The sequence below is a fragment of the Salmo trutta genome, chromosome 25 (assembly GCF_901001165.1).
Source record: "Salmo trutta chromosome 25, fSalTru1.1, whole genome shotgun sequence".
Taxonomy (NCBI): domain Eukaryota; kingdom Metazoa; phylum Chordata; class Actinopteri; order Salmoniformes; family Salmonidae; genus Salmo; species Salmo trutta.
This window is the reverse complement of record NC_042981.1, coordinates 26,073,807-26,098,085: the sequence shown is the minus strand read 5'-3', so window position 1 is coordinate 26,098,085 and position 24,279 is coordinate 26,073,807. Positions and strand designations below refer to the sequence as shown.

Genomic DNA, 24,279 nt, shown 5'->3' with positions numbered 1-24,279 from the left:
ACCCCGCCTCTGTTTTGGTAAAAAGCTGAGGGACAGGGCTGGAGAAATGTAACCACTCTCAGATTCATAGACAGAGCTATGGGTGCAAGGACTGACCATCCATGATATTAACTTTCTTGTTTTAACCATGTTATGAGGCTATACAGTGTTGAAATTTAAACACTGTTTACAAACATTGGAGTAAAACAAGCTTATATTTGGGGTTCTCATGGAGTGGGACAGTTGAACTAAGCTCATGAGGCATAAGTTATATTCTTCAAGAATCAATGTATTGTTGAAGTCTGAAGTTTACATACACCTTAGCCAAATACATTTAAACTCAGTTTTTCACAATTCCTGACATTTAATCCTAGTAAAAATTCCCTGTTTTAGGTCAGTTAGGATCACCACTTTATTTTAAGAATGTGAAATGTCAGAATAATAGTAGAGAGAATGATTTATTTCAGCTTTTATTTCTTTCATCACATTCCCAGTGGGTCAGAAGTTCATACACTCAATTAGTATTTGGTAGCATTGCCTTTAAATTGTTTAACTTGGGTCAAACGTTTTGGGTAGCCTTCCACAAGCTTCCCACAATAAGTTGGGTGAATTTTGGCCCATTCCTCCTGACAGAGCTGGTGTAACTGAGTCAGGTTTGTAGGCCTCCTTGCTCGCACATGCTTTTTCAGTTCTGCCCACAAACGTTCTATAGGATTGAGATCAGGGCTTTGTGATGGCCACTCCAATATCTTGACTTTGTTGTCCTTAAGCCATTTTGCCACAACTTTGGAAGTACGCTTGGGGTCATTGTCCATTCGGAAGACCCATTTGCGACCAAGCTTTAACTTCCTGACTGATGTCTTGAGCTGCTGGTTCAATATATCCACATACTTTTCCTGCCTCATGATGCCATCTATTTTGTGAAGTGCACCAGTCCCTCCTGCAGCAAAGCACACCCACAACATGATGCTGCCACCCCCGTGCTTCACGGTTGGGATGGTGTTCTTTGGCTTGCAAGCCTCCCCCTTTGTCCTCCAAACGTAACAATGGTCATTATGGCCAAACAGTTCTATTTTTGTTTCATCAGACCAGAGGACATTTCTCCAAAAAGTACGATCTTTGTCCCCATGTGCAGTTGCAAACCGTAGTCCGGCTTTTTCATGGCGGTTTTGGAGCAGTGGCTTCTTCCTTGGTGAGCGGCCTTTCAGGTTATGTCGATATAGGACTCGTTTGACTGTGGATATAGATACTTTTGTACCTGTTTCCGCCAGCATCTTCACAAGGTCCTTTGCTGTTGTTCTGGGATTGATTTGCACTTTTCGCAAAAAAGTACGTTCATCTCTAGGAGACAGAACGCGTCTCCTCGCTGTTGGGACATCAGTCCGAGGAGGTGAGTACAGTTGGCTGTGCACCTCAGTAGGAGATTTGGGTAGGGTAGTGACACTTACTACCCGGAGCCATAGCCTTTTCCCCCCTGTTAGGCTTAGCGACGTGTTTCATACATTGGGCATGGTTATTTTGTTTGTTATTTTTGTGTGGTGTCTGTGGGCTGAGCAGTTGTCTCGGGGGCACATCCGTGGCTTGGGGGAATCTGCCAGCGTGCTGTGTGGTTTATTTCCTTGCCAGCGGGCTACAGTGCATAATTACCAACCGCAAATCTGCACGAAGACTAGGGTTGAGTTACTGTAGGTTTTGGGGAAGCTCCATATCTATCTCATCTCTCTTCTGTGGTGCCCAGTGTGATTGTCACTTCTCTTGTGGTCCGGTCTGGTGTGTTCAGCAGAGAGGAAGAGCGAGATATTGTTTTGGGATATTTACTTCTGACTATGGCGTCTAATGTAAACGAGTTCATTCGCTTTCCATCAGGGGAACTGTTAGAATTATGTACTAAAGAACATCTGTTGAAGATCGCTGAACACTACAAGGTTGAAATTAGTGATAAACGTCAACAAAAATTATATTATGTTAATATTGAAGGCCAATCTGATGGAGAGTGGTATTCTTGAAGTTACCACTGGGCAGCTGCTGCTGAGGACTCGCCGTCTCCCCGTAACGTTACAATGTCTGCTCCATCTGTTAATCCTCGTAGTCTGCTTCTGTTACAGCTAAAGCATGATCGTGAGAAGCTAGAGCATGACCGTGTAAAATATAAAAAATTATTGGCATTTTAACAGGATTTGGAGCGTGCTGATCGGGTAAAGTATGAAAAGGAATTGGAATTTAAACAGGATTTGGAGCGTGCTAAAATCAAGCTGCAAAAGAGCGGCTAGAGCTGGTTAGGGAAGGAAAGCTCTCAGGGAGAGTTTGCTCTGGGAAGGTGACCCAGATTTATCCCGGGGTCATTCCTCTTTTGGTCGTGCCCCGGACACATTTGATATTGTTGGGAACTTACGGTTGTTGGCTAAATTTAATGAGAAGGACCCTGAGACATTATTTTCGTTGTTTGAGCGTGTTGCTGATGCTAGGAGTTGGCCTGATTCTGACCGCACTTTAATGTTGCAGTGTGTGTTGACTGGTAAAGCGCAGGAAGCATATTCAGCTCTTAGTGTAGCTGACAGTGTCAGTTATGATAAGGTTAAAATGGCTGTGTTACAGATTTACGAATTGGTCCCTGAGGCTTACTGCCAACGATTTAGAACTTTAAAAAGGGATAATAAACAGACTCATGTTGAGTTTGTGCGAGAGTTATCTTCACAGTTTAATCGCTGGTGTTCCGCATCTGCAGTTATGACTTTCCAAGGGCTGTGTGATCTAATTATGCTAGAGCAATTTAAGGAACAATCCCTGATCATATAGCCACGTACATTAACGAACGAAAAGTAAAGACTGTCGCTGAAGCTGCGGTTTTGGCGGACGAGTATGTTTTGACTCACAAAAGTGTCTTTGCAGAACCCCGTATTCGGAGTGAGTGGGGGCATTCGGAGAGATTTGGGCCTCACTCACCGAGATACTTTGGTTCACGGGCAGAGTTTCATTCAACTAGGGTTGAGCCTGACTCCTGTGGTAAAGCTGACTTTGGTCAAGAGTGTCACTACTGTCAAGGTTCGGGTCATTGGAAAAACCAATGTCCGGTTCTCAGGGCTAGGGGTAAATTCAGTACTTGCGCTTACGTTAAATCTAAGCCTACGGCGTTAGCGGCACCTGTTCCACATCAGTTCACTCCTGACACATTGTCTCATGCCCACGGGCATGGGAAAGTCCATATTGACCCAGACTATTTACCTTTCATTATAGAGGGTTTTGTGTCTATGTTAGGAAGTAAGGACCTAGTGCCAGTGAAGATCCTGAGAGGCACAGGTGCCTCTGAATCGTTTGTGTTGGAGTCTGTGTTACCCTTCTCTGTTGAGACTGATTCGGGGAATAGTGTTCTAATTAGGGGAATCGGTTTGAACAGTCTGTCAGTTACATTGCATAAACTGATGTTGGATTGTGGACTGGTGAAAGGTGAGGTTGTTGTGGGGGTGCGTCCGTTGTCTATTGAGGGTATTGTCGTGACGTTGTATTAGTTAATGTGACGACTGTTGCTCATCGAATGATTAACGGTTTAGAATTGCGTGATTAAATGAATCAAGCAATTATTAACTCATTAACCTGGGGCACCATGGGAAAATTAGTTTTATTGAGTTTCTATTTCCCAAATTAACTCAAAGTATATCAGAATATCGATTTTACAACAGTCGCTAATTAATCAATTTCCTCTACAATCTCATTCTGAATGTCGCATAATCCGGGAATCTGCACGGACCCGGGTCCCACCAATGAGTTCGTACCACACCAATCTTAGTTGATTATTTATTTACTAGAAAGCTAAAATAATGATAAAAGATACACAGTCTAGGCTATTGATGAGGACTTAGTATAACGAGCCAACACACTATGGCGCATGTTACCCAAAATGGGGATTTAAAAGAGAGAGAAAAAGAGAAAATACATGAGAGAAATATACATTTGGGTGCATTTGTCAGCTATGCTTATTTTAACCCTAGCCTTGCCCCAAACTGCCACTCTTATGGGTCAGAATATAATGATGTAATTACGTGTTGGAGGTCTCAGATGGGAAGCTCCGCGTGGGTTGTTTAGGCTGCTCAATGACGCACTTCTCCAGCGCAACTCTCTGGTTGTCCTCACGATGTCAGTGTCCTTTTTGGCTTAGTGGTCTGATTCTTCTCCCTTGCTCTGGAAGGGGTCTTCTGAGGACAGACAGCTCTGTAGCTCACAGCGTAGGAATGAAACAGTGTAGATAACGTGATTCAATGGAGAGTGGCGGCTAGGTGGTTCGGCTTGAATTCACCCGCTTAGACACAGCTACTCATCCGTAGCTTGGGTAGAAAAAGATTTCTTTGTCTTCAACCTTGTGTGGTGTTGTGGAGTTCGTTGACCTTGTAGACCTTGGCTGCAGCTTGGGTCACTTAGTCTGATCTGTTCATTCTTAACCCCCATGTCTTATACCCTCGGGTCAGAAGTGGGCGTAACCGCCTTTAGGGCAATTCTCTGGGCGTACCAAGTTAAGAGGCAATGTCACGTCCTGGCCATTAGAAGGGTTAATTGTATTTGTGTATTCCGGGGTTTTTGGGCACTGTTCCTTGTTATGTATGTCTATGATTGATCTAGCTGTGGTATGTCTATGTGTGGTCAATTGGGGTTGGGACTCTCAATTGAAGGCAGGTGTTGTCCATTTGCCTTTGATTGAGAGTCCCATATATTAGGGTGTGTTTGTATGTGTCTTTTGTGGGGAATTGTTTGTGTGCACTGCGTTTGTTTGAGCCTGCCACACTGTTGCCGTTGTGAGTATTGTTTATAGTTTTTTTTTTTTCAAGTGGATACCTTACATGTTTTTATCAGTAATAAACATGAGTGTCCACAATCCCGATGCGCCTTGGTCCTTCTCTCTCCCATACGACATATTCGCCGAAGAGTATGACATTTTCTGTGACAGGCAAGGTCTAGATTTTACTCAAATCCAATTTTAGACAACTAACTTCACATTTCATCTTTACCAAAACATTCTCTTTGATTTGAACATTTTCCACACAATGTACAATGTATAAACATCAGGCATATACTGGGAAAACTCTTAAAGTTACAATGTTTTCGTAATAACATCACCTATTAACCTTTAATAACAACGCAAAAATTACATACATTTTCATATTCCATCTATCGTCATGACCACCATTGTGGCTGACGGAAACCATTGTTCCAAAGTCCCTTTATTGCATGTTTAATGTTCTGAGGCTGGTTTTCCATAGTGAGAGGACAAAGGAATTTTGTCTGTGACCTAAGATTTATCATGGGCGTGAGGGGTCATAAAACCCCACATCTTCAGACCCCTAGATCTCTCCTCCTCTGTTGGGGTTGAGAGATACTCTGTAGGGTTGTGGTCTCCTGACCTGATCAGGACAGTCATGACAGTATCGACGTTATCCTTGGGAATAACTTGGCTGGTGAGCGTGTATGGCCTGTCGTGTTTCCATCTCTAGTGGTTTCCGCTAAGCCGTCATTTGTAGGGATTCCTGATGAGAGTGCGCAGAGTTTCCCAGAGGTGTTCTCTGCGTGTGCAGTGACGCATTCTATGAGCCGTGGCGACCTGGTCACTGCGCCGGCTAACGAGAATGCCACAAAGAAATCTGTCACTACTTTCCCTGCTATCCCGTTATCTGTACCCCGCTCCGATCTAATCAAGGCGCAACGGGCTGACCTCACATTAGAAGAGTTGTGTGACCAAATTGTGCCTGTGGAATAGTTGGGAGATGTCGTCCATGGCTATTTTCTCCAAGAGGATGTCCTGATGAGAAAGTGGGTGTCTCATGGTAGTTGTTTTCTGGGGGAGGCGATTAGTCAGGTTGTTGTACCAGTTAAGCTTCGAGAGTTGGTGATGACAACTTCCCACAACGACGTTGCTGGACATATGTTGGCCAGCAACATATGTCTGCTGCCAATTGTTGGCTCTCCTTTACAAGCCAAGTTTCAAGATCCATATACGGTTGTGAGCCAGTGCACTGAGCAAAACTATCTAGTTGCCACTCCAGGACGGAGAAAAGCACACCAACTGTGCCATGTAAATTTGTTAAAACCCTATTATGCGCATTCCTCTGAGGCTGAACAGTGGGAGTCTACAGAGGACGGTAAACCTGTTATTTTGTCCGATACCGTTATTTCACTGGGTTCTTGTCATGCTAGGTCCGTGCATGAGGAGGAAGATGTTCTTGGTCTCGACGATTGCATACTGCAGGGTAGATTGAAAAATTCAGAGACACTGGATATTTTAGACAGCCTTCTCGCTCATCTACCTGTTGATGGGCGGAAAGAGATGGTTGGTCTGATTTGGAGATTTCCAGGTTTATTTTCTGATACACCTACACGTACAAACTTAATAGAACACGATATTGACGTTGGAGATGCTGACCCCATTCGTCACCGGTTCTATAGTTTCTTCAGAGAAACTGCGTTGTCTGGATGCTGAGGTCAGGTACATGTTGAAGAGTGATATAGCAGAGCCTTCTTTCTCCAGTTGGGCTTCTCCTTGTATCTTGGTCAGTAAACCGGATGGGACAAACAGATTTTGTATGGACTACCGTAAGGTAAACAGTGTCACTAAGCCAGATTCATTTCCTCTTCCTCGGATGGAGGACTGCGTTGATCAAGTCGGAGCAGCTAAGTTTGTGAGCAAATTTGACCTGTTAAAGGGCTATTGGCAGGTGCCACTGACGAGTAGGGCACGTGAAATCTCTGCCTTTATTACACCCTCTGTTCTGTACTCGTATTCGGTTATGAGCTTCGGCCTGCGTAATGCACCTACCACTTTTTAGCAACTTATGAACAGGGTTGTCTCAGGTCTGGCCGGGTGCGCTGTTTATCTGGACAATGTAGTGACATATGCAGATACTTGGGAGGAACATCTGTCCCGTATTCAAGCCTTGTTCGACCGCCTAGCTGCAGGTCGCCTGACGATCAATCTGGCTAAATGTGAGTTTGCTCAGGCGACCGTTACATACCTTGGAAAGGTGGTTGGGCAGGGTGAAGTGCGTCCTGTTTGGGCTAAGGTGGTAGCTATTGATGCTTTTCCACCACCAACTACTAAAAAGGAACTGATGCGTTTCTTGGGAATGATTGGTTATTACCGTAGCTTTTGTAGGAACTTCTCTACTGTGGTCGCTCCCTTGACAGATTTGCTGAAAGCTAAGGCTGTTTACGTATGGTCTTCTCGTAGTCAACAGGCTTTTGAAGATGCAAAGAGGTTGCTTACCTCAACTCTGGTCCTGGCTGCTCCTCACATGGATTTGTCATTTACGTTGCAGGTGGATGCTAGTCATGTGGGGGGAGGTGCTGTTTTGCTGCAAGCAAATGTGTCTGGTGTTGAGAGGCCTGTTAGTTTATTTTCCAAAAAGTTGAACCATTATCAGTTGAACTACTCTGTCATTTAAAAAAAAGCGCTAGCACTCATATGGGCACTACAACACTTCGAGGTGTATGTCGGGTTGGGAGTAGTACCTATTGTGGTCTACACCGACCAGAACCCTCTCACCTTTTTGAAGTCCATGTGTCCTAACCAGAGGATAATGAGATGGTGTTTATTTTTACAAGCATTCCATCTCGATGTGCAGCACATCCGGGGGACGGATAATGTCATTGCTGACGCACTCTCTCGTGCGCCCTGTTCCTGAATGTCCACGTGACTGACCACTGTTATTATGTGTTTGGTATTGTCCTGTTCTGTCGCTCCTGTCTGTTCCCTTCTGGTCTCGTTTTCTTCTTTCCTCTTAAAGGTTGCTTCCTGTCCGCAAAGGTTGCTGAGGTCTGGGCAGGACGAGGTTGGCTGGGGCAAGTGGAAGTGTGAACACGTAACCCCCTCATCAATTTGAGACGCATAGGCTGGGTCAATTTGGGACGCAGAGGCTGGGTCAATTTGTTTGTGTGACTGGTATGGTGTTCCGGGGTCCTTGCTGGTCCCCGGTTTTATGGGGGGGGACCCTCCCACTCTGTCTGCCGAATTCTTTCTCTTTGCTCTTGTTTTCCTTAAAAGGATGTCGGTGGGCGGAGCCGGGAGGGTCGTTAGCAAAATGGGACACACCTGGGCTCGGGTGTGACCCAGGATAAATGCACCTCTTCCCCATTCATTGAGGAGACTCTCCATGCAGACACTGATTGAGTTTGGTTGTGGCATTTTATTTGGCTGATTTTCTTTGTTTGCGTTGGCACCTTTCAACACCCCTCCTTATCAACTTTATGCATGCAACCACTCACTTACACTACTGATTACACACAGCATTATTAATTGTATTTAGTTTACTTTAGTCAATAAATATATTTTGTTATTCATTATCTCCACGATGTCTCCTTTTTTGTTATGAACTTTGAGCCGGTTCGTGATATTATACTTGGGTACTATTGTTTGTACAGATGAACGTGGTACCTTCAGGCGTTTGGAAATTACTCCCAAGGTTGAACCAGACTTGTGGAGGTCTACAACTTTTTTCCCTGAGGTCTTTGCTGATTTATTTTGATTTTTCCATGATGTCAAGCAAAGAGGCACTGCGTTTGAAGGTAGGCCTTGAAATACACCCACAGGTACACCTCCAATTGACTCAAATTATGTCAATTAGCCTATCAGAAGCTTCTAAAGCCATGACATCATTTTCTGGAATTTTTCAAGCTGTTTAAAGGCACAGTCAACTTAGTGTATGTAAACTTCTGACCCACTGGAATTGTGATACAGTGAATTATAAGTGAAATAATCCATCTAAACAATTGTTGGAAAAATTACTTGTCATGCACACAGTAATGTCCTAACCGACTTGCCAAAACTATAGTTTGTTAACAAGAAATTTGTGGTGGTTGAAAAACGAGTTTTAATGACTCCAACCTAAGTGTATGTAAACTTCTGACTTCAACTGTATGTAACGGATTACATGAAATCCGTTACTCCCCAACCCTGGACTAAACATATTACATGAAATCCGTTACTCCCCAACCCTGGACTAAACATATTAAATGTAAATCCGTTACTCCCAAACCCTGGACTAAACATATTAAATGTAAATCCGTTACTCCCCAACCCTGGACTAAACATATTAAATGTAAATCCACTCCAATTAGTATGATATGTTTTGTATGGTATATATCTGGTTGGAACCAAAATTATTTTCCAATCGTTTTGTTATGATCCATTTTTTAAATATATTTTTCCGTTCCGCTGTTCTGACCATAAAAATAAAGTGGTTTATATCATTCCTTTCCTTTTTAAACCTCAAATATACTATTATTTTTTATATTTTTTACATATAGCTCGAAATATAGCTACTAAGGAGCAGCTTGCTATGGAGCGGTAAGCTATTTGCATGCATTGGACAGACAAGTGTAGGGCATGAGATCAGGGGCGGAAATCCCAGGGGGGGACCCCATCCTGGGAAAAATATGATTTGTCCCCCCAATATATCACTGAAACATAACTATGTAATTTAAATAATATTAATAATACGCAATGAAAGCAATTGTGCTGATTATAGACACTTAATATCGCGTTTTTAAGTTTCAAAAGATTGCGACCCCCCCACCTTTTGCCTCACAATGGTTTGATCCACTGCCAGTTCCTTAGCTTGCTAGGTAACGTAGAGGTCGTATCTACTGTCTGAAAGGCACTCAATGCACGTAACTGACGTGAGGTTAATCCAATCAATCGTGTGTGCGCACAAATATTAACTATTATGCTAGCTAGTACCTATTACATTTGTGGGGTCATCAAAGATGGAATCTTTGCTATCGTCAATTTATTCCAAGATCAGCATGCATGTAAGTTAGTGCTTCAAAGTCCCTGTGATAAGGTTAGCGATAAACTGAACAGAACTACACTCTCTTCTACCATTGTTTTAAATATATTTAATGGTCTCGTTGCAAAAGCTAAATTGTCGCAAGGGAACTTTTATTTATATATTTTATTTCACCTTTATTTAACCCGGGTAGCAAAGATTATAGCAAACACCACTGAATTGGTGCTCGCTAGCTTTGCAAATTCAGCTATTGTTAGAAGCCAGCCAATATGAAACAAACGATTAAAATTACAAAAGGTTGCAGCATATGTTGTGTAAATGGTGAACTCATACAGCTGTCAACTCTTGTCACTGCAATCCGTTTCACATTTGCTAGCTACCTTTTAGATCGAAGCCCATATAGAATGATTGAAGATAAGATGATAGAAGCCCATCTCCTACTGTAAATAACCTACATACTGTGTGTGTGTAGCCAGCCAGGTAGAAAAATGGCAGAAAAATGGCAGAAAAAAAGACGGACATCAGAGTATTTTTCAGAACACCAAAACGCAAAGTAAGAACCCTAGTAGCCTAATATCTCAGACTAGTTAATAAAATGTTCATAAGAAATAAGTGAAATGCTAATGGAATGTTTCTCAATGATGTCATTAGGCAGAGCAGGCAACAGATGGCACACAGACAGCAGAGTTGGGGACAGATATGCAGGGACAGACTGGCAGAGACAGGGAGTCTCAGGTAAGTTTGTTGAGTCTTTGTTTGGCAACATTATGAAAGGTTCTCAATTTTTTTGACTTGTAAAATAGGAACATAATTGGAAAATGCCATGGATACCCCCACTCTCAACTTAAACTGGTGACTGAACTAAGATTTGTTAAAGGCAATGGTATTGCTGTTGTGATTAGTTGTGTAGTTTTGGGTACCGGTAGTTAGGAGTACGGCAAACACCTTATTTCTTTGGTTCCTCAATATACATTTACCATATTACAACGTAGGCTATGTGTTACAGCACTACTTTTGGTGTCCTCCTCAGAAATTGTTCTTGAGAAAATTTAATGTAATTGTCCCCTCCAAAGTTGATATCAGATTTTCGCCCCTGCATGAGATGCAACTGAAATGTTGCAGGTGGGTAGAGAGCGTGAGGGTGGAAGAGGCTTGGCTTGAAGCACGGGGCATCTTGTTTGCATTATTTGAATTAGGCCAACATAATTATACCTACGGAGGAGTGTCTTCTATGAAGGAACTTTGAATGTCTTTGAACTTCAGAGTTGGCTTAACGTTGGACCAGAGAAGCTAGCTAACAAGCTTGTGTGTGCAGAGTGGTGCCAGAATTAAAATAAAAACACATTTTTTTTTTACCTTTTTGTAGTTAAAACATCCAATGTGAAACGTATTAACTAGAATCTTTAACTAGCATTGAAAAGGTTAATCCATTCTTCTATAATAAAAGAAATCTCCCTAATTTCTGAATCATGCTGGTAAAATCAGTAGGCTACTAGACTATGCTTTGGAGGGGGAGAGGCGGGTTGCCTATACACGCACCGGCAAAGATTTTCAGCTGGCAGGCAGACACTAGAATACATTTCTGAGTGACAGAGTGAGGGCTTTGCATAGGTGTTTTTTGTGGGACTGGAAAAACATGCCCAGAATATAAGAATGTCATTAACCGGTTCCCGTGCTTTTAAAATAATGGTTCTGTTCCTTAACAGTATAGATCACTTTCGTTCACGGTTCTGATTCTGTTCCTCAAAACATTTAGTTGTTTTCGGTTCTGTTCCCTGAACTGTTTCCAACCCCTGGTATGTATTAATTTGTGGATGTCCATCATTCATTTTGTATGATATGTTACGAATTGCAATAAGTCACAAATTTGCAAAATATATGACATTGTAGCGACCCTGGTTGGTGTAGTGGTCTAAGGCACTGCATCTCAGTGCAAGAGGCGTCAGTACAGTCCCTGGTTCGAATCCAGGCTGTATCACATCTGGCTCTGATTGGGAGTCCCAGAGGGCGGCGCACAATTGGCCCAGCATCATCCGGGTTTGGCTGGGGTACAGTTGAAGTCGGAAGTTTACATATACTTAGGTTGGAGTCATTAAAACTCGTTTTTCAACCACTCCACAAATTTCTTGTTAACAAACTATAGTTTTGGCAAGTCGGTTAGGACATCTACTGTGTGCATGACATAAGTCATTTTTCCAACAATTGTTTACAGACAGATTATTTCACTTATAATTCACTATCACAATTCCAGTTGGTCAAAAGTTTACAAACACTAAGTTGACTGTGCCTTTAAACAGCTAGGAAAAGTCCAGAAAATTATGTCATGGCTTTAGAAGCTTCTGATAGGCTAATTGACATCATTTCAGTCAATTGGAAGTGTACCTGTGGATGTATTTCAAGGCTCAGTGTATTTCCAAACTCAGTGTCTCTTTGCTTGACGTCATGGGAAAATCAAAAGAAATCAGCCAAGAAAAAAATTGTAGACATCCACAAGTCTGGTTCAACCTTGGGAGCAACTTCCAAACGCCTGAAGGTGCCACCTTCATCTATACAAACAATAGTACGCAAGTATAAACACCATGGGACCACACAGCCGTCATACCGCTCAGGAAGGAGAAACATTCTGTCTCCTAGAGATGAACGTACTTTGTTGCGAAAAGTGAAAATCAATCCCAGAACAACAGCAAAGGACCTTGTGAAGATGCTGGAGGAAACAGGTACAAAAGTATCTATATCCACAGTAAAACGAGTCCTATATCGACATAACCTGAAAGGCCGCTCAGCAAAGAAGAAGCCACTGCTCCAAAACCGCCATAAAAAAGCCAGACTACGGTTTGCAACTGCACATGGGGACAAAGATCGTACTTTTTGGAGAAATGTCCTCTGGTCTGATGAAACAAAAATAGAACTGTTTGGCCATAATGACCATCGTTATGTTTGGAGGACAAAGGGGGAGGCTTGCAAGCCGAAGAACACCATCCCAACCGTGAAGCACAGGGGTGGCAGCATCATGTTGTGGGTGTGCTTTGCTGCAGGAGGGACTGGTGCACTTCACAAAATAGATGGCATCATGAGGCAGGAAAAGTATGTGGATATATTGAACCAACATCTCAAGACATCAGTCAGGAAGTTAAAGCTTGGTCGCAAATGGGTCTTCCAAATGGACAATGACCCCAAGCGTACTTCCAAAGTTGTGACAAAATGGCTTAATGACAAAGTCAAGGTATTGGAGTGGCCATCACAAAGCCCTGACCTCAATCCTATAGAAAATTTGTGGGCACAACTGAAAAAGCGTGTGCGAGCAAGGAGGCCTACAAACCTGACTCAGTTACACCAGCTCTGTCAGGAGGAATGAGCCAAAATTCACCCAACTTATTGTGGGAAGCTTGTGGAAGGCTACCCAAAACGTTTGACCCAAGTTAAACAATTTAAAGGCAATGCTACCAAATACTAATTGAGTGTATGAACTTCTGACCCACTGGGAATGTGATGAAAGAAATAAAAGCTGAAATAAATCACTCTCTACTATTATTCTGACATTTCACATTCTTAAAATAAAGTGGTGATCGTAACTGACCTAAGACAGGGAATTTTTACTAGGATTAAATGTCAGGAATTGTGAAAAACTGTGTTTAAATATATTTGGCTAAGGTGTATGTAAACTTCTGACTTCAACTGTAGGCAGTCATTGTAAATAAGAATTTGTTCTTAAAACCTGTTGGGGCTAGGGGGCAGTATTTGCAAGGCCGGATAAAAAACGTACCCGAATTAATCTGGTTACTACTCCTGCCCAGTAACTAGAATATGCATATAATTAGTATATTTGGATAGAAAACGCCCTAAAGTTTCTAAAACTGTTTGAATGGTGTCTGTGAGTATAACAGAACTGCTATGGCAGGCCAAAACCTTAGAAGATTCCATGCAGGAAGTGGAAATCTGATTTGTGGAATCACCTTCAACACTTTGCCTATGAAACACACCGTGAGTTAGGATTCATTTAGCACTTCCTAAGGCTTCCACTAGATGTCAACAGTCTTTACAAAGTGGTTTGAGTCTTCTATGGTAGAAACTGACCGAAAGAGAGGCTTGGAAAGTTGGTCATAGAGGGAGGGCCATTACTACTATGACGCAGGCGCCCATGGGTACCCTTTTGTTCCGAAACGTTTAGTAAGACAATGCAATCGTCCGCCTTGAATATTATTGAAGCTCTGATTGAAAAAGGCCCTAAAGATTTATGTTATAAAACGTTTGACATGTTTGAACGAACGTAAATATATATTTTTTGCACATTCGTGACGACAAGTCCGGCGCGCCTCGTACATTATGAGTAGCCTTCGGAACGCGCTAACAAGAAGGAGCTATTGGGACATAAATTATTAACTTTTTCAAACAAAACTACATTTGTTGTGGACCTGGGATTCCTGGAAGTGCCTTCTGATGAAGATAATGAAAGGTAAGGGAATATTTACAATAGTATATTTGATTTTAGATGGTTCCAAGATGGCGCTAACCTGTATCGCCTAGCCTATTTTTCTGAGCATAGCATCTTGTTTATTGCATAGTGTGATTTCCCAGTAAAGTTATTTTTAAATCTGGCAATGCGGTTGCATTCACGAGATGTTAATCTATAGTTCTTTGAATGACAATATTACATTTTAAAAATGTTTTCGAATAGTAATTTTGTATAGTAATAGTAATTTTGTAATTTTGTTTTTAAAATTGTAGAGCTGATTCACCGGAAGCATTTGAGGGAAAATATTTTCTGAACGTCACGCACCGATGTAAATTGCTGTTTTTATATATAAATATGAACTTTATCGAACAAAAAATGCATGTATTGTGTAACATGATGTCCTAGGAGTGTCATCTGATGAAGATTGTCAAAGGTTAGTGCTGCATTTAGCTGTGTTTTGGGTATTTGTGATGCATGCTAGTTGCTTTGAAAATGGCAGTGTGATTATTTTTGGCTGGGTACTCTCCTAACATAATCGAATGTTTTGCTTTTGCTGTAAAGCCTTTTTGAAATCGGACAATGTGGTTCGATTCTGGAGAGGTGTATCTATAAAATGGTGTAAAATAGTCATATGTTTGAGAAATTGAAGTTATAGCATTTATGAGGTATTTGTATTTCGCGCGACACGATTCCACTGGCTGTTGACTAGGGTGGGACGCACGCGTCCCACAGGCTAACTGACTTGCCTAGTTAAATTTAAAAAAAAAGTTAAAACATTTTTAAACGCGGATAGTAACTGCCACTCAAGCATGCTTTGTGGCACAGTCGATGGCTCGGTGGGCTTCGGGCCAGAAGGTTGAGGGTTTCAAGCCATGCTCCCTGCCCGTTTCATTGCATTGGTGTCAGAAGTGAAAATGATCGGACCTTGCATCCATGACAGTGCGTGTGCTTAGCCGGTGAGCGCAGTCCTGTAAGACGGTGTCCTGTGAGGTCTAGCATGAGGACATGCTCTTTGAAAGGAGGGAGTTGTGTAGTGACCCTGGTTTATAAGCGCAGATATCGAATCTGCCACTCGAGCATGCTTTTGTGGCACAGTCGATGGTGCACTGTGCCTTGGGCCAGAAGGTTGAGGGTTCAAGCCGCACTCCATTCCTGTTTCATTACAATATGTACGGATTCCAATTTGTTGTGGCTAACGTTAGCTAGGTGGCTAATGTTAACAAGGTTAGGGTTAAGGTTAGGAGTTAGCTATCCCTTCCCCTAACCCTTTAACCTAACATGCTAAAAAGTAGTATGTCGTTGCTAAAATGCTAAAAGTTATCCATGATGAGATTTGAATGCACAACCTTTGGGTCGCTAGATGTTTGCATTATACCAACCACTCTCCTTCTGTTTTATGTAACCATACCAAACATATCATACTAATTTGAGTGTCTCGGATTTATATTTACTGCGTTACGTCTAGTCTGAGACCAGGCTGCAAAATTCTAAAAATTATGGTTAGAGCATTTTTCCCCCACATTTTGACAGTGAGGAAATATAACACATTTTCAATGCAGCCATTCGCACTTGTTGAAAACCAAATAAGGCCTGGAAAAGTCTAAACGGAATCCTTGGTATGTCTCAACTCTGACATTACCATGTTGAAATTGAAAAGGGATAGGCGTTTAAAGCTGCAATATTTAACTTTTTGGGCTACCCGACCAAATTCACATATAAATGTGAGTTATAGATCTGTCATTTTCGTTGAAAGCAAGAAGTGGTAGATATGTTCTATGTGCGCTATTTCTATGCTTCCCATGTTTAAGTTTTCCTTTTGGAAACAGCTGTAAATACAATATTTGTGGTTATTGAAAATATATTTCACAACGGATTACATGATACAGTGATTCTCTACACTATTGCTTGTTTTGTCACAAACAAAAATTAGACAAACTATTAGAATTTTAGTAACCTGGAAATGGCAGAGCGATTTCTGCATATTGGGTAGGGACATCCCAAGGATGTAACCAATACAGGGGTGTAAAGTACTTAAGTAAAAATACTTTAAAGTACTACTTAGGTAGTTTTGGGGGGGGTATCTGTACTTTATTATTTGTATTTTTGACAACTTTTACTTCACTACATTCCTAAAGAACATAATGTACTTTTTACTCCATAAAATTTCCATGACACCCAAAAGTACTCGTTACATTTTGAATGCTTAGGACAGAAAATGGTCCAATTCACACACTTATCAAGAGAACCATCCCTACTGCCTATGATCGGTCAGACTCACTAAAATCAAATGCTTCGTTTGTAAATGATGTCTGAGTGTTGGCGTGTGCCCCTGGCTATCCGTACATTTTAAAAACAATAACATTGTGTCATCTGGTTTGCTTAATATAAGGAATTTGAAATGATTCATACTTTTAGGCTACTTTTGATACTTAAGTATATTTAAAACCAAATACTTTTAGACTTTTACTCATGTTGTATTTTACTCGGTGACTTTCACTTTTCATTTTCTGTTAAGGTATCTTTACTTTTACTCAAGTATGACGTTTGTATACTTTTTCCACCAATGCGGCTCCCGAGGCTAAATCAGGGCAAAATGAGTTGACAACCCGTGCAGTAGATGGACGTTTGATCCAGAGCAACACAGACTTCTCGACTCCTTTGCAGGGGATCCAGACCAACCCAGACTCCTTAACAGGGTTTCCACTAGTTACCGCAGCACAGTAAAAATTGTCTATATCGTAAAAAATGTATTTAAAAAAAAAAGTCGTTATTTGGGCTTAATTTAGGGATAGGCATGTGGATTGCGGTTAAGGTTAGGTTTAAAATCCCATTTTAATACACGGGGTTTATGACTGGCAACCTTTTAGCAGGTGTACTGTCACGTGCCTTTGAACTCATTTAGAATTCTGCAGCATCACCATTGAACAAAGACCAACGGATCGGTCGCTGGAGTCCACAAAATAGTAAACATGAAGAAAGCAATAACTGCAGAACAAATAACAGAATGGTTTACATTAGGCACCCAATTTGCTAACATTAGAATTACAGATGAACCTCCAAAAAAAGTAAAGTCGGAGGAGTCATCAAGACAGAGGTAAGTAAACTGGCTAGCTAGCAAAATGTACAATTGAATTGCCCGCTAACTTGTACATGTTCCCTCGCACTGTAGCACACTAACTACCAGACTGGAACTTTATACTTTTGTGTTAGCTAGCTACATTGCTACTTGCCTGACAATCAGACTGATACCTCTGCTCTGGTTCAGTCTGATATTAATGCTATACATTTATTTGGAAGTGTCTTCTCATAAAATAAAGTGTTATTCAACATTCTATTTTAACGTACTTGACCGGTTGTCCGTGCAGTTTGTCCTTTTTGCAGGTAGGAATATGAGACAATATATCCATAGACAAGTAAAATTACATCAACTTTTCAAAGCGCTTATAGTGTGTTGAGATTTCTCTCACCTGAAACACTTGCACGAGCTCGTTAAGTATGCATACGTTTGTATATTTCCATATTGTGCGCATGCTTCGGATGATAGAAATCTGAACGCACAGAGCTTTGAAAAGTTGACGTAATTATACTTTCCTGTGGATATATTGTCTCATTCCTACCTGCAAAATGACCAACCTCACGGACAACCGGTAAATTATGTTATTTAGCATTCTGGCTTGTAGAGGTAATGATAGGAAACTTTCCTGACCCAAACGATCATTTCTCGCTGATGTAGAATTCTACGCATTTCAACGTCGGATTTTCAGGCTACATAGCTACCTACATAATTTTCAAGAAGTACTGTATTAACTAGCCAAATAAAATGTTATGATTTACTAACACAAACTATACTGAACAAAAATATAAACGCAACAATTTCAAAGATTTTACTGAGTTACAGTTCATGTAAGGAAATCAGTCAATTGAAATAAATTCATTAGGCCCTAATCTATGGATTTCACATGACTGGGAACGGTGTAGCCATAGGTGGGCCTGGTAGGGTATTGGCCCACTCACTTGGCAGCCAGGCCCAGCCAATCAGAATTAGTTACATTTTAGTCATTTAGCAGAAGCTCTTATCCAGAGCGACTTACAGTAGTGAATGCATACATTTTATTGTATTTTTTTCCCCATACTGGTCCCCCGTGGGAATCCAACCCACAACCCTGGTGTTGCAAACACCATGCTCTACCAACTGAGCCACATGGGTTTTTTCCCCACTAAAGGGCTTTATTTCAGGCAAATACTCCTCCCACATGTGAAGCAGCTTGATATGGAGGTCCTGGGCTGTGCGTGGTTACATGTGGTCTGCTGTTGTGAGGCCTGTTGGATGTACTGCCAAATTCTCTAAAATGACAGTGGAGGCAGCTTATGGTAGCGAAATGAACATTAAATGAACTGTCAACAGCTCTGGTGGACATCCTGCAGTCAGCATGCCAATTTGCACGCCCCCTCTAAACTTCAGATATCTGTGGTGTTGTGACAAAACTGCACGTTTTAAGTTTTTATTGTCCCCAGCACAAGGGGCACCTGTGTAATGATCATGCTGTTTAATCAGTTTCTTGATATGCCACACCTGTCAGGTGCATTAATTATTGTTACGCCAGAATAAGCCTTCACAAAACACAGCCCTTATCTTAAGTGTTTCTAAAATCCCCTATGGGGAAAAATGAATGGTGGAAAAACCATTGGAACATTTCCTTGTTTGACCGGTATGTTTTATGGGTATTATGACTCATACTGTGGTACTCTGTAGCCAGGTGCCAAAATGTCTAAGCACGGTTGACTTGTCAGTGCAAATGAAGTAGGCAAGCTAGTAGACTAACCTATTGTAGTAGCTAGTATTGAGATGCATCCCTAGTTCAGGTAGATGGCAGTATACATTGTTGCATGTCTGACTCTGCCCCCAAGTGTTTGTCCTGTGCAAGATTGTGTTGCAGTTCATACATTCAAATGAATAAATCCAACACACATTTTATGCAAATTTTTTTGGGGGGGATAGAAGGATAGAAGGTAAGCATGGTCATGAGTTGGGGACAACTTTACCACCCTGCCTCCTCTCACAGCATGGTGCTGTAGGCCTCTGTGGAGTTGTGTGGCATTGGGTGGTGGTAGTAGTAGGGAAGGTCCCAGTCCCTATGGGCAGTGAAAGGACTAGAGCCTCTCATAGTACGGTCCACATATCCAGAGATGGTTGGGATCTCCTCTCTCGGGGGCTCACCACAGTCCGGCACGGTGGGTGTGACAAAGCCCTGCTTCATTTGGTATCGGTTGGTCCAGGCCTCCATTGGCTCAAGCAGTGCTGGCTGTGGCAGATGCTCCTCCTCTTCTTCCCCTTCCTCTTTGTTGAGGAAGTCTCTCAGCACCTGCTTGAAGACGTACACCAGCTCCCAGGGCAGGATGTTGTTGCTGGCCAGCACCTCGCGGAACCTGAGAATGGGATAGATAGAGGGATATAGTGGGTTAATAAACTCTTTAACCCAAACTGCATTACCCACAATAATGAGGCCATTTGGGAGAAGCTGTTTTGGTTTTCAATTATCCATTAGACCTAGTTGACAAATTATGCTGATAATGATGTAGGCTATTTCAAAGTATCATGCATTGTGTGAGGTGACAAGGTTGAGGGCGTATTTATTAGCTCACTCCAATCTAGTTGTCAGGAGGACATTTTGCAAAGAAGAAAAATGCTTGCAGTGAGTTTCCACACCGAATAATATCCCTGGAATAATTGGGCGATCTTGTTACTGTTGTAAATGTGATTATGCAAACCTAGTCACACCTCAGGATTGTATGGAGAGTTCTTGGGGGGGGGGGGGGGGGGGTCGAGTGTATGTCACTTCCGTCAGTGGTATAACTGGGCTTTGAACAATTTATTTGACAGCTGTGAAAATCAACCATGTGGATGTGGTTATGCACATCTAGTTAATGTACATTCATTTTTGCAAGATCCATGGTGGATTTAAAGGTTATTTCAAGTATGATTACAAGGGTCATGATTCCTCATTTAGCCCTTCAAAAGACCAAATCTGTGTTCATACAAATGTCACCATCACTGTAAAATGTTGTTGTGGGATGTTTTTATTTTAATAGGGATACGATATTGCTGATGCAGAGTGCTTTCCCTGGGGGTTGTTTTTGCTGTGCCTAGCCCCATAGGATCCACTTCACCTTTGCATGTTCACACCCCATGTTACCTACTTCTGTGACAATAACACAGTGGCTTCCCTGGCAGATTGCTCTGCCCTGCTCCCCTTGAGACTCGTCTCCTTCGCCTATTGTCACCCTGGTGTGGTGGCAGTGGCTATTTCGGACACAGTGTGCTTATATGAAAAGGGTACTACTGTATGAAAACGGGTGTACAATGTACCTGGAGAGCACCGTGGCGGTGTGTATGGGCTGGATCTGGGCACACAAACGCTCCAACTGGTGACGCTCCGATGCGGGGATCAGCGTACGTAACCTTGGGTAGCTCTGGAGCCAGTGGGGGTATCCCACGGTGTTGTGGGCCAACCTGTGTTCCCGCTCCACCTCCCGTGCCAGGCGCTCCCTCTCCTCCACGTGCCACAGCAGCTCCCTGATCAGTGTGCAGCTGGGTAATACCCCTGTGGACTTAGCAGACGTCCCCTCATCTTGAGCCTGTTCTCCTTCAGCACGCAACCATTTCATCCAGCTGAATAGGGGCATGGCGGAGGAATACTGTGGTTACTGCAGTGAGAAAATAAAGTATTGTACATCCTGAATCAAAAGTATTGACACTGATGTCCTGTTCTCCTGAAGTCTGTTTTAACAGAACTGTTGAAAGAATTGCAATTGTATTGATTTGTTCTGCACTCGTTGAAGACTTGACATGGTGGAAAGTGAGAAATGGATCACCTCCATACAAGCTGACATCTGTCGTCATCAGTGTTCTGATAGCATTCAGTGGCATTCTCACTCTGTTGAGGAGGATGCCCAGGTGTGGGTGTGTACTGAACTCCTCAGACTGATGGTTCTCTCTGTACCTCACACCTTAGCTACACTCAGATTAGGCAGCCTGGGGTAATGGGTACTGTAGTGCTATACACCTGTCAGCAATGCCTCAAAGCACAAGAAAAGTCATTTGTTTTATTAAACCTGACTGACCTAGAAAATGTCTAAAAATAATGGGCCAAATAATTTGTGGCTATTGTCTAGTTGAGTGCCATTTTATTGTTGGTACTTTCTGACCATGAATGGCAAATAGCCTATGTAGTGTGAAATGTAATTTTTTTTAAATTAAAAAATACACATGGTTGTTGGTACTTACTCTTGAACGCTGCAGTGAGGAGGCTTGAGGGAGAGAGCCAGACGTAGGCAGAGAGATCAACACAGGCACCTCAGAGTAGCATCTCCAGGACTCTGTATCCATGGGTCTGTCAGTGAAGTCTCCATTCTCTGGTTCTTACTGGACTCGTAGTCCTGATCGAGTGTGGATCATACACTGTCTGCACTCCTCTGCTGTCTGTCTGTAAGAAATTGTCCTCTCTGTACTGCGTAATTGTCCTCTTCACTTGTCCCTGCTCTCCTGTCCTGTGGACTGTGTCCAGCGGAGTTCTCAGTGTTCTCCTCTGACTCAATGCTGTCTCCTTTCCTTTTGTGCTGCTTTGTTGTAAGGTCAGCTGCTTTGTTAGATGCTGAAGTGAGGGTGTGCATGTCAACCCTTGTGCATTTTTAGATGTGTGTGTGTGAGCTGCTCCCAGCTCTGACAGTGTGTCTGCCTGCTGTGTAGATAAAGTCCTCCTCTCGCCCGGAGAGAAGCTGAGATGACTGGGACTGCTCTCTCTGCAACACTGCCCCAGGCCTGACTGGCCCAGCCACGGAATGAGAGGAGTGGGGGAGATGACAGGGGGGACGAGTAAGAGAGAAGAATGTTAGAAACTCAGAGAAAAAAGGGAAAGAGAATTTTTGGTGGAGGGGAGGGAATTCAGAAAGAAAGTAGGGGAAGAGCTATTTGACTTGACAAAGACACTAGCATTACTCAACATTATTTACTCAAAGTGAAAAAGCCACAGTATCACTACGAGGATGCGGCTGCCTAATATGAGTTCAATGGGGGGGCGCTTTGTTTCACCTAGCTTTGATAACACCTCTTTTTCTAAGAGTGTAGTGGTGTATCTAGAACCTAAAAGGGTTCTTCGGCTGTCCTAGGAGAACCCTTTGAAGAACCCTTTTTTGGTTCCAAGTAGAAAGAGCCCTTTTGGGTTCCATATTGAACCCTTTCCACAGAGGGATCTACCTGCAACCAAAAAGGGTTGTACCTAGAACTAAAAAGGGTTATCCTATGGGGACAGCCGAAGAACCCTTTTGGAACCCTTTTTTGTAAGAGTGTACATGGACTTACAGAACTGCATTGTCTCTCCTTGACGCTTAAATGCTGATAAGTTTGGTTTTCTAAAAGGATTGGGTGGCTGGACAGAAACACCATGCAGCAATTTTCTCTTCTCGTTTGGCCAGACCAAAAGAGCCAGGGAATTGACATTAGTTGACTGTGCACTGAAATGTCAGACTATCTTTTGATTTACCTGAGAATCTGTGTTTCTCTCTAGCCCTGCAAAAGCTCCCCAACAGCAGGTCAGCCCAAAGAGTGAAGGTGGGGGACTGAGGAACAAGACAGGAAAGCCTGACTTTTCTGCGAGTGAGTTACACATTGATATAACTTTCTAATTAATTTGGCTTTCAATTGGATTCCTTTTTTTCCCAACAATTAAGAAAGTCAATGAGCAAACCTTTTTGTGTTCGTCTCTCCAACTCTAGGTGTGCCTCCACCCCCATTAGCCAGTTATGACTACCCCAGCTTGCCCATCACAAAGAATAGACAGGAGGTAAAATACTTTAGTAGCTTCACACGCTTTAGGTACTCCTGCCATTTCAGACCTTTTCAGGTTATAGACTTGAACAGAGATGGTCATTGGCAACAGTTCCTCAGGTCGTAACTCCATTCAAGGTTTTACTGTGCTTCAGATAAGCACTGATTCTATCTGATGGAGCCATAGGCGCAACAAGAGCAGGGACCCTAACTCACTGTGACTGTCATCACATGCTTTCAAGTAACAGTCTGGAGGAGTAGGGCCATTATTGAAAATATTTGTGATTTAGACTTTCATTTCCTACTCAGATTCACATTTATTGTCCAGCAAGAGCAGGATCTGGATGTTTTTGTGTCTGAACATGAACATTTTAGAATACTTTACTATAAACTGTAATTTAGATTGTTGAATCATATTTTGATGTTCAGCTTTAAAATGGCAAATATAATGTTCTCTCCTCTGTTGTGTTTGATATGTGTTTGTGTATTTCTAGCTCATCTCTCTGATCGAGAACAACTCTGTGGTGATCATTCGTGGAGCCACAGGCAGTGGGAAAACTACCCAGCTGCCCCAGTTCATCCTGGACTACTACAGCGATAAGAATGCCCCCTGTAACCTTGTGGTCACCCAGCCTCGCAAAATAGGCGCCAGCAGCATTGCCCGATGGGTTGCCAGAGAGCGCAAGTGCACCCTGGGTAGTCTGGTGGGATACCAGGTTAGTGAAGAATTCACACCACACTCGCTCATACATTGTTAATTATACCATTTTGATATCTATACCCCAAAAAACACATTACCATGCACACCATACACATCCCTTGGTGGAAAGAAGAGAGAGAAAAAGGTTAAAGAAACAAGAATTCAGAGTTCAGGTTGCATAACAAGGGGCAGTGGACTGAGTTTAGCACCTCTAGCGATAGTATTATCTCTCGATGAAGCGCTGTACGAAAAGCCCACTTGACGTTTCTCTCACAGAGAGAAGAGTGGAAGGAGTGGGGTGGACAGGCTTCCATGCTGGACTGTTTCCAGGCTGTCTGGTTGCATTGTGTCCAGCTCTGAAACAAGAGAGACAGTCTAATTATAGCTCCCTGCTCCTCGCCTCTGTCTGCTCTGCTGTGGACTGCAGCAGGGGTGATGTCACTGCTAGCAAGACAGTGATTGAGGAGTGATACAGTGATGGGCTGACCTGATGAACACCTAAGGGCTTGAAAGCTTGTCAGAATAAATATAGATGGGAGGTCACAGTATAGTGCAG

At 42.5% G+C, this 24,279-nt stretch overlaps 2 protein-coding genes across 8 annotated transcripts in view; one reads left to right on the top strand and one right to left on the bottom strand.

The window, feature by feature from the left end:
• The first annotated feature begins 10,280 nt into the window (after nt 1-10,280).
• LOC115162250 (ATP-dependent RNA helicase TDRD9) overlaps nt 10,281-24,279 on the top strand; it is a 37,786-nt gene continuing 23,787 nt past the window's right edge. For 3 of the 6 annotated variants that reach the window (XM_029713381.1, XM_029713385.1, XM_029713380.1), the window contains exons 1-4: nt 16,729-17,293; nt 22,764-22,852; nt 22,972-23,039; nt 23,518-23,739. In XM_029713381.1, the coding sequence (XP_029569241.1) occupies nt 17,169-17,293; nt 22,764-22,852; nt 22,972-23,039; nt 23,518-23,739 (504 nt within the window). In that variant the 5' untranslated portion in view covers nt 16,729-17,168. Of the gene's footprint in view, nt 10,482-16,728; nt 17,294-17,771; nt 17,847-22,763; nt 22,853-22,971; nt 23,040-23,517; nt 23,740-24,279 lie in introns of those variants that run through there. The other 3 variants (XM_029713384.1, XM_029713382.1, XM_029713386.1) reach the window with 3 other exon arrangements.
• LOC115162252 (protein RD3-like) lies at nt 18,898-22,272 on the bottom strand. 2 transcript variants are annotated; one of them, XM_029713391.1, is made up of 3 exons: nt 21,485-22,272; nt 20,567-20,869; nt 18,898-19,626 (listed from the first exon to the last, which is right to left on the bottom strand). In XM_029713391.1, exons 2-3 carry the CDS (start codon nt 20,863-20,865, stop codon nt 19,257-19,259), a joined length of 669 nt encoding a protein of 222 aa, XP_029569251.1. In that variant the 5' UTR covers nt 20,866-20,869; nt 21,485-22,272; the 3' UTR covers nt 18,898-19,256. The 2 variants fall into 2 exon arrangements, with proteins under 2 accessions (XP_029569251.1, XP_029569250.1); XM_029713390.1 differs by having other exon boundaries at nt 20,567-20,904; nt 21,485-22,271.

Bases quoted from the DNA above. Each gene is read 5' to 3' on its own strand.
- LOC115162252 (XM_029713390.1), bottom strand. From the start codon at position 20,883: ATGCCCCTATTCAGCTGGATGAAATGGTTGCGTGCTGAAGGAGAACAG. The intron at 19,627-20,566 runs GTACATTGTACA...TCCCATTCTCAG, and splicing joins ACCGCCACGGTGCTCTCCAG to GTTCCGCGAGGTGCTGGCCA.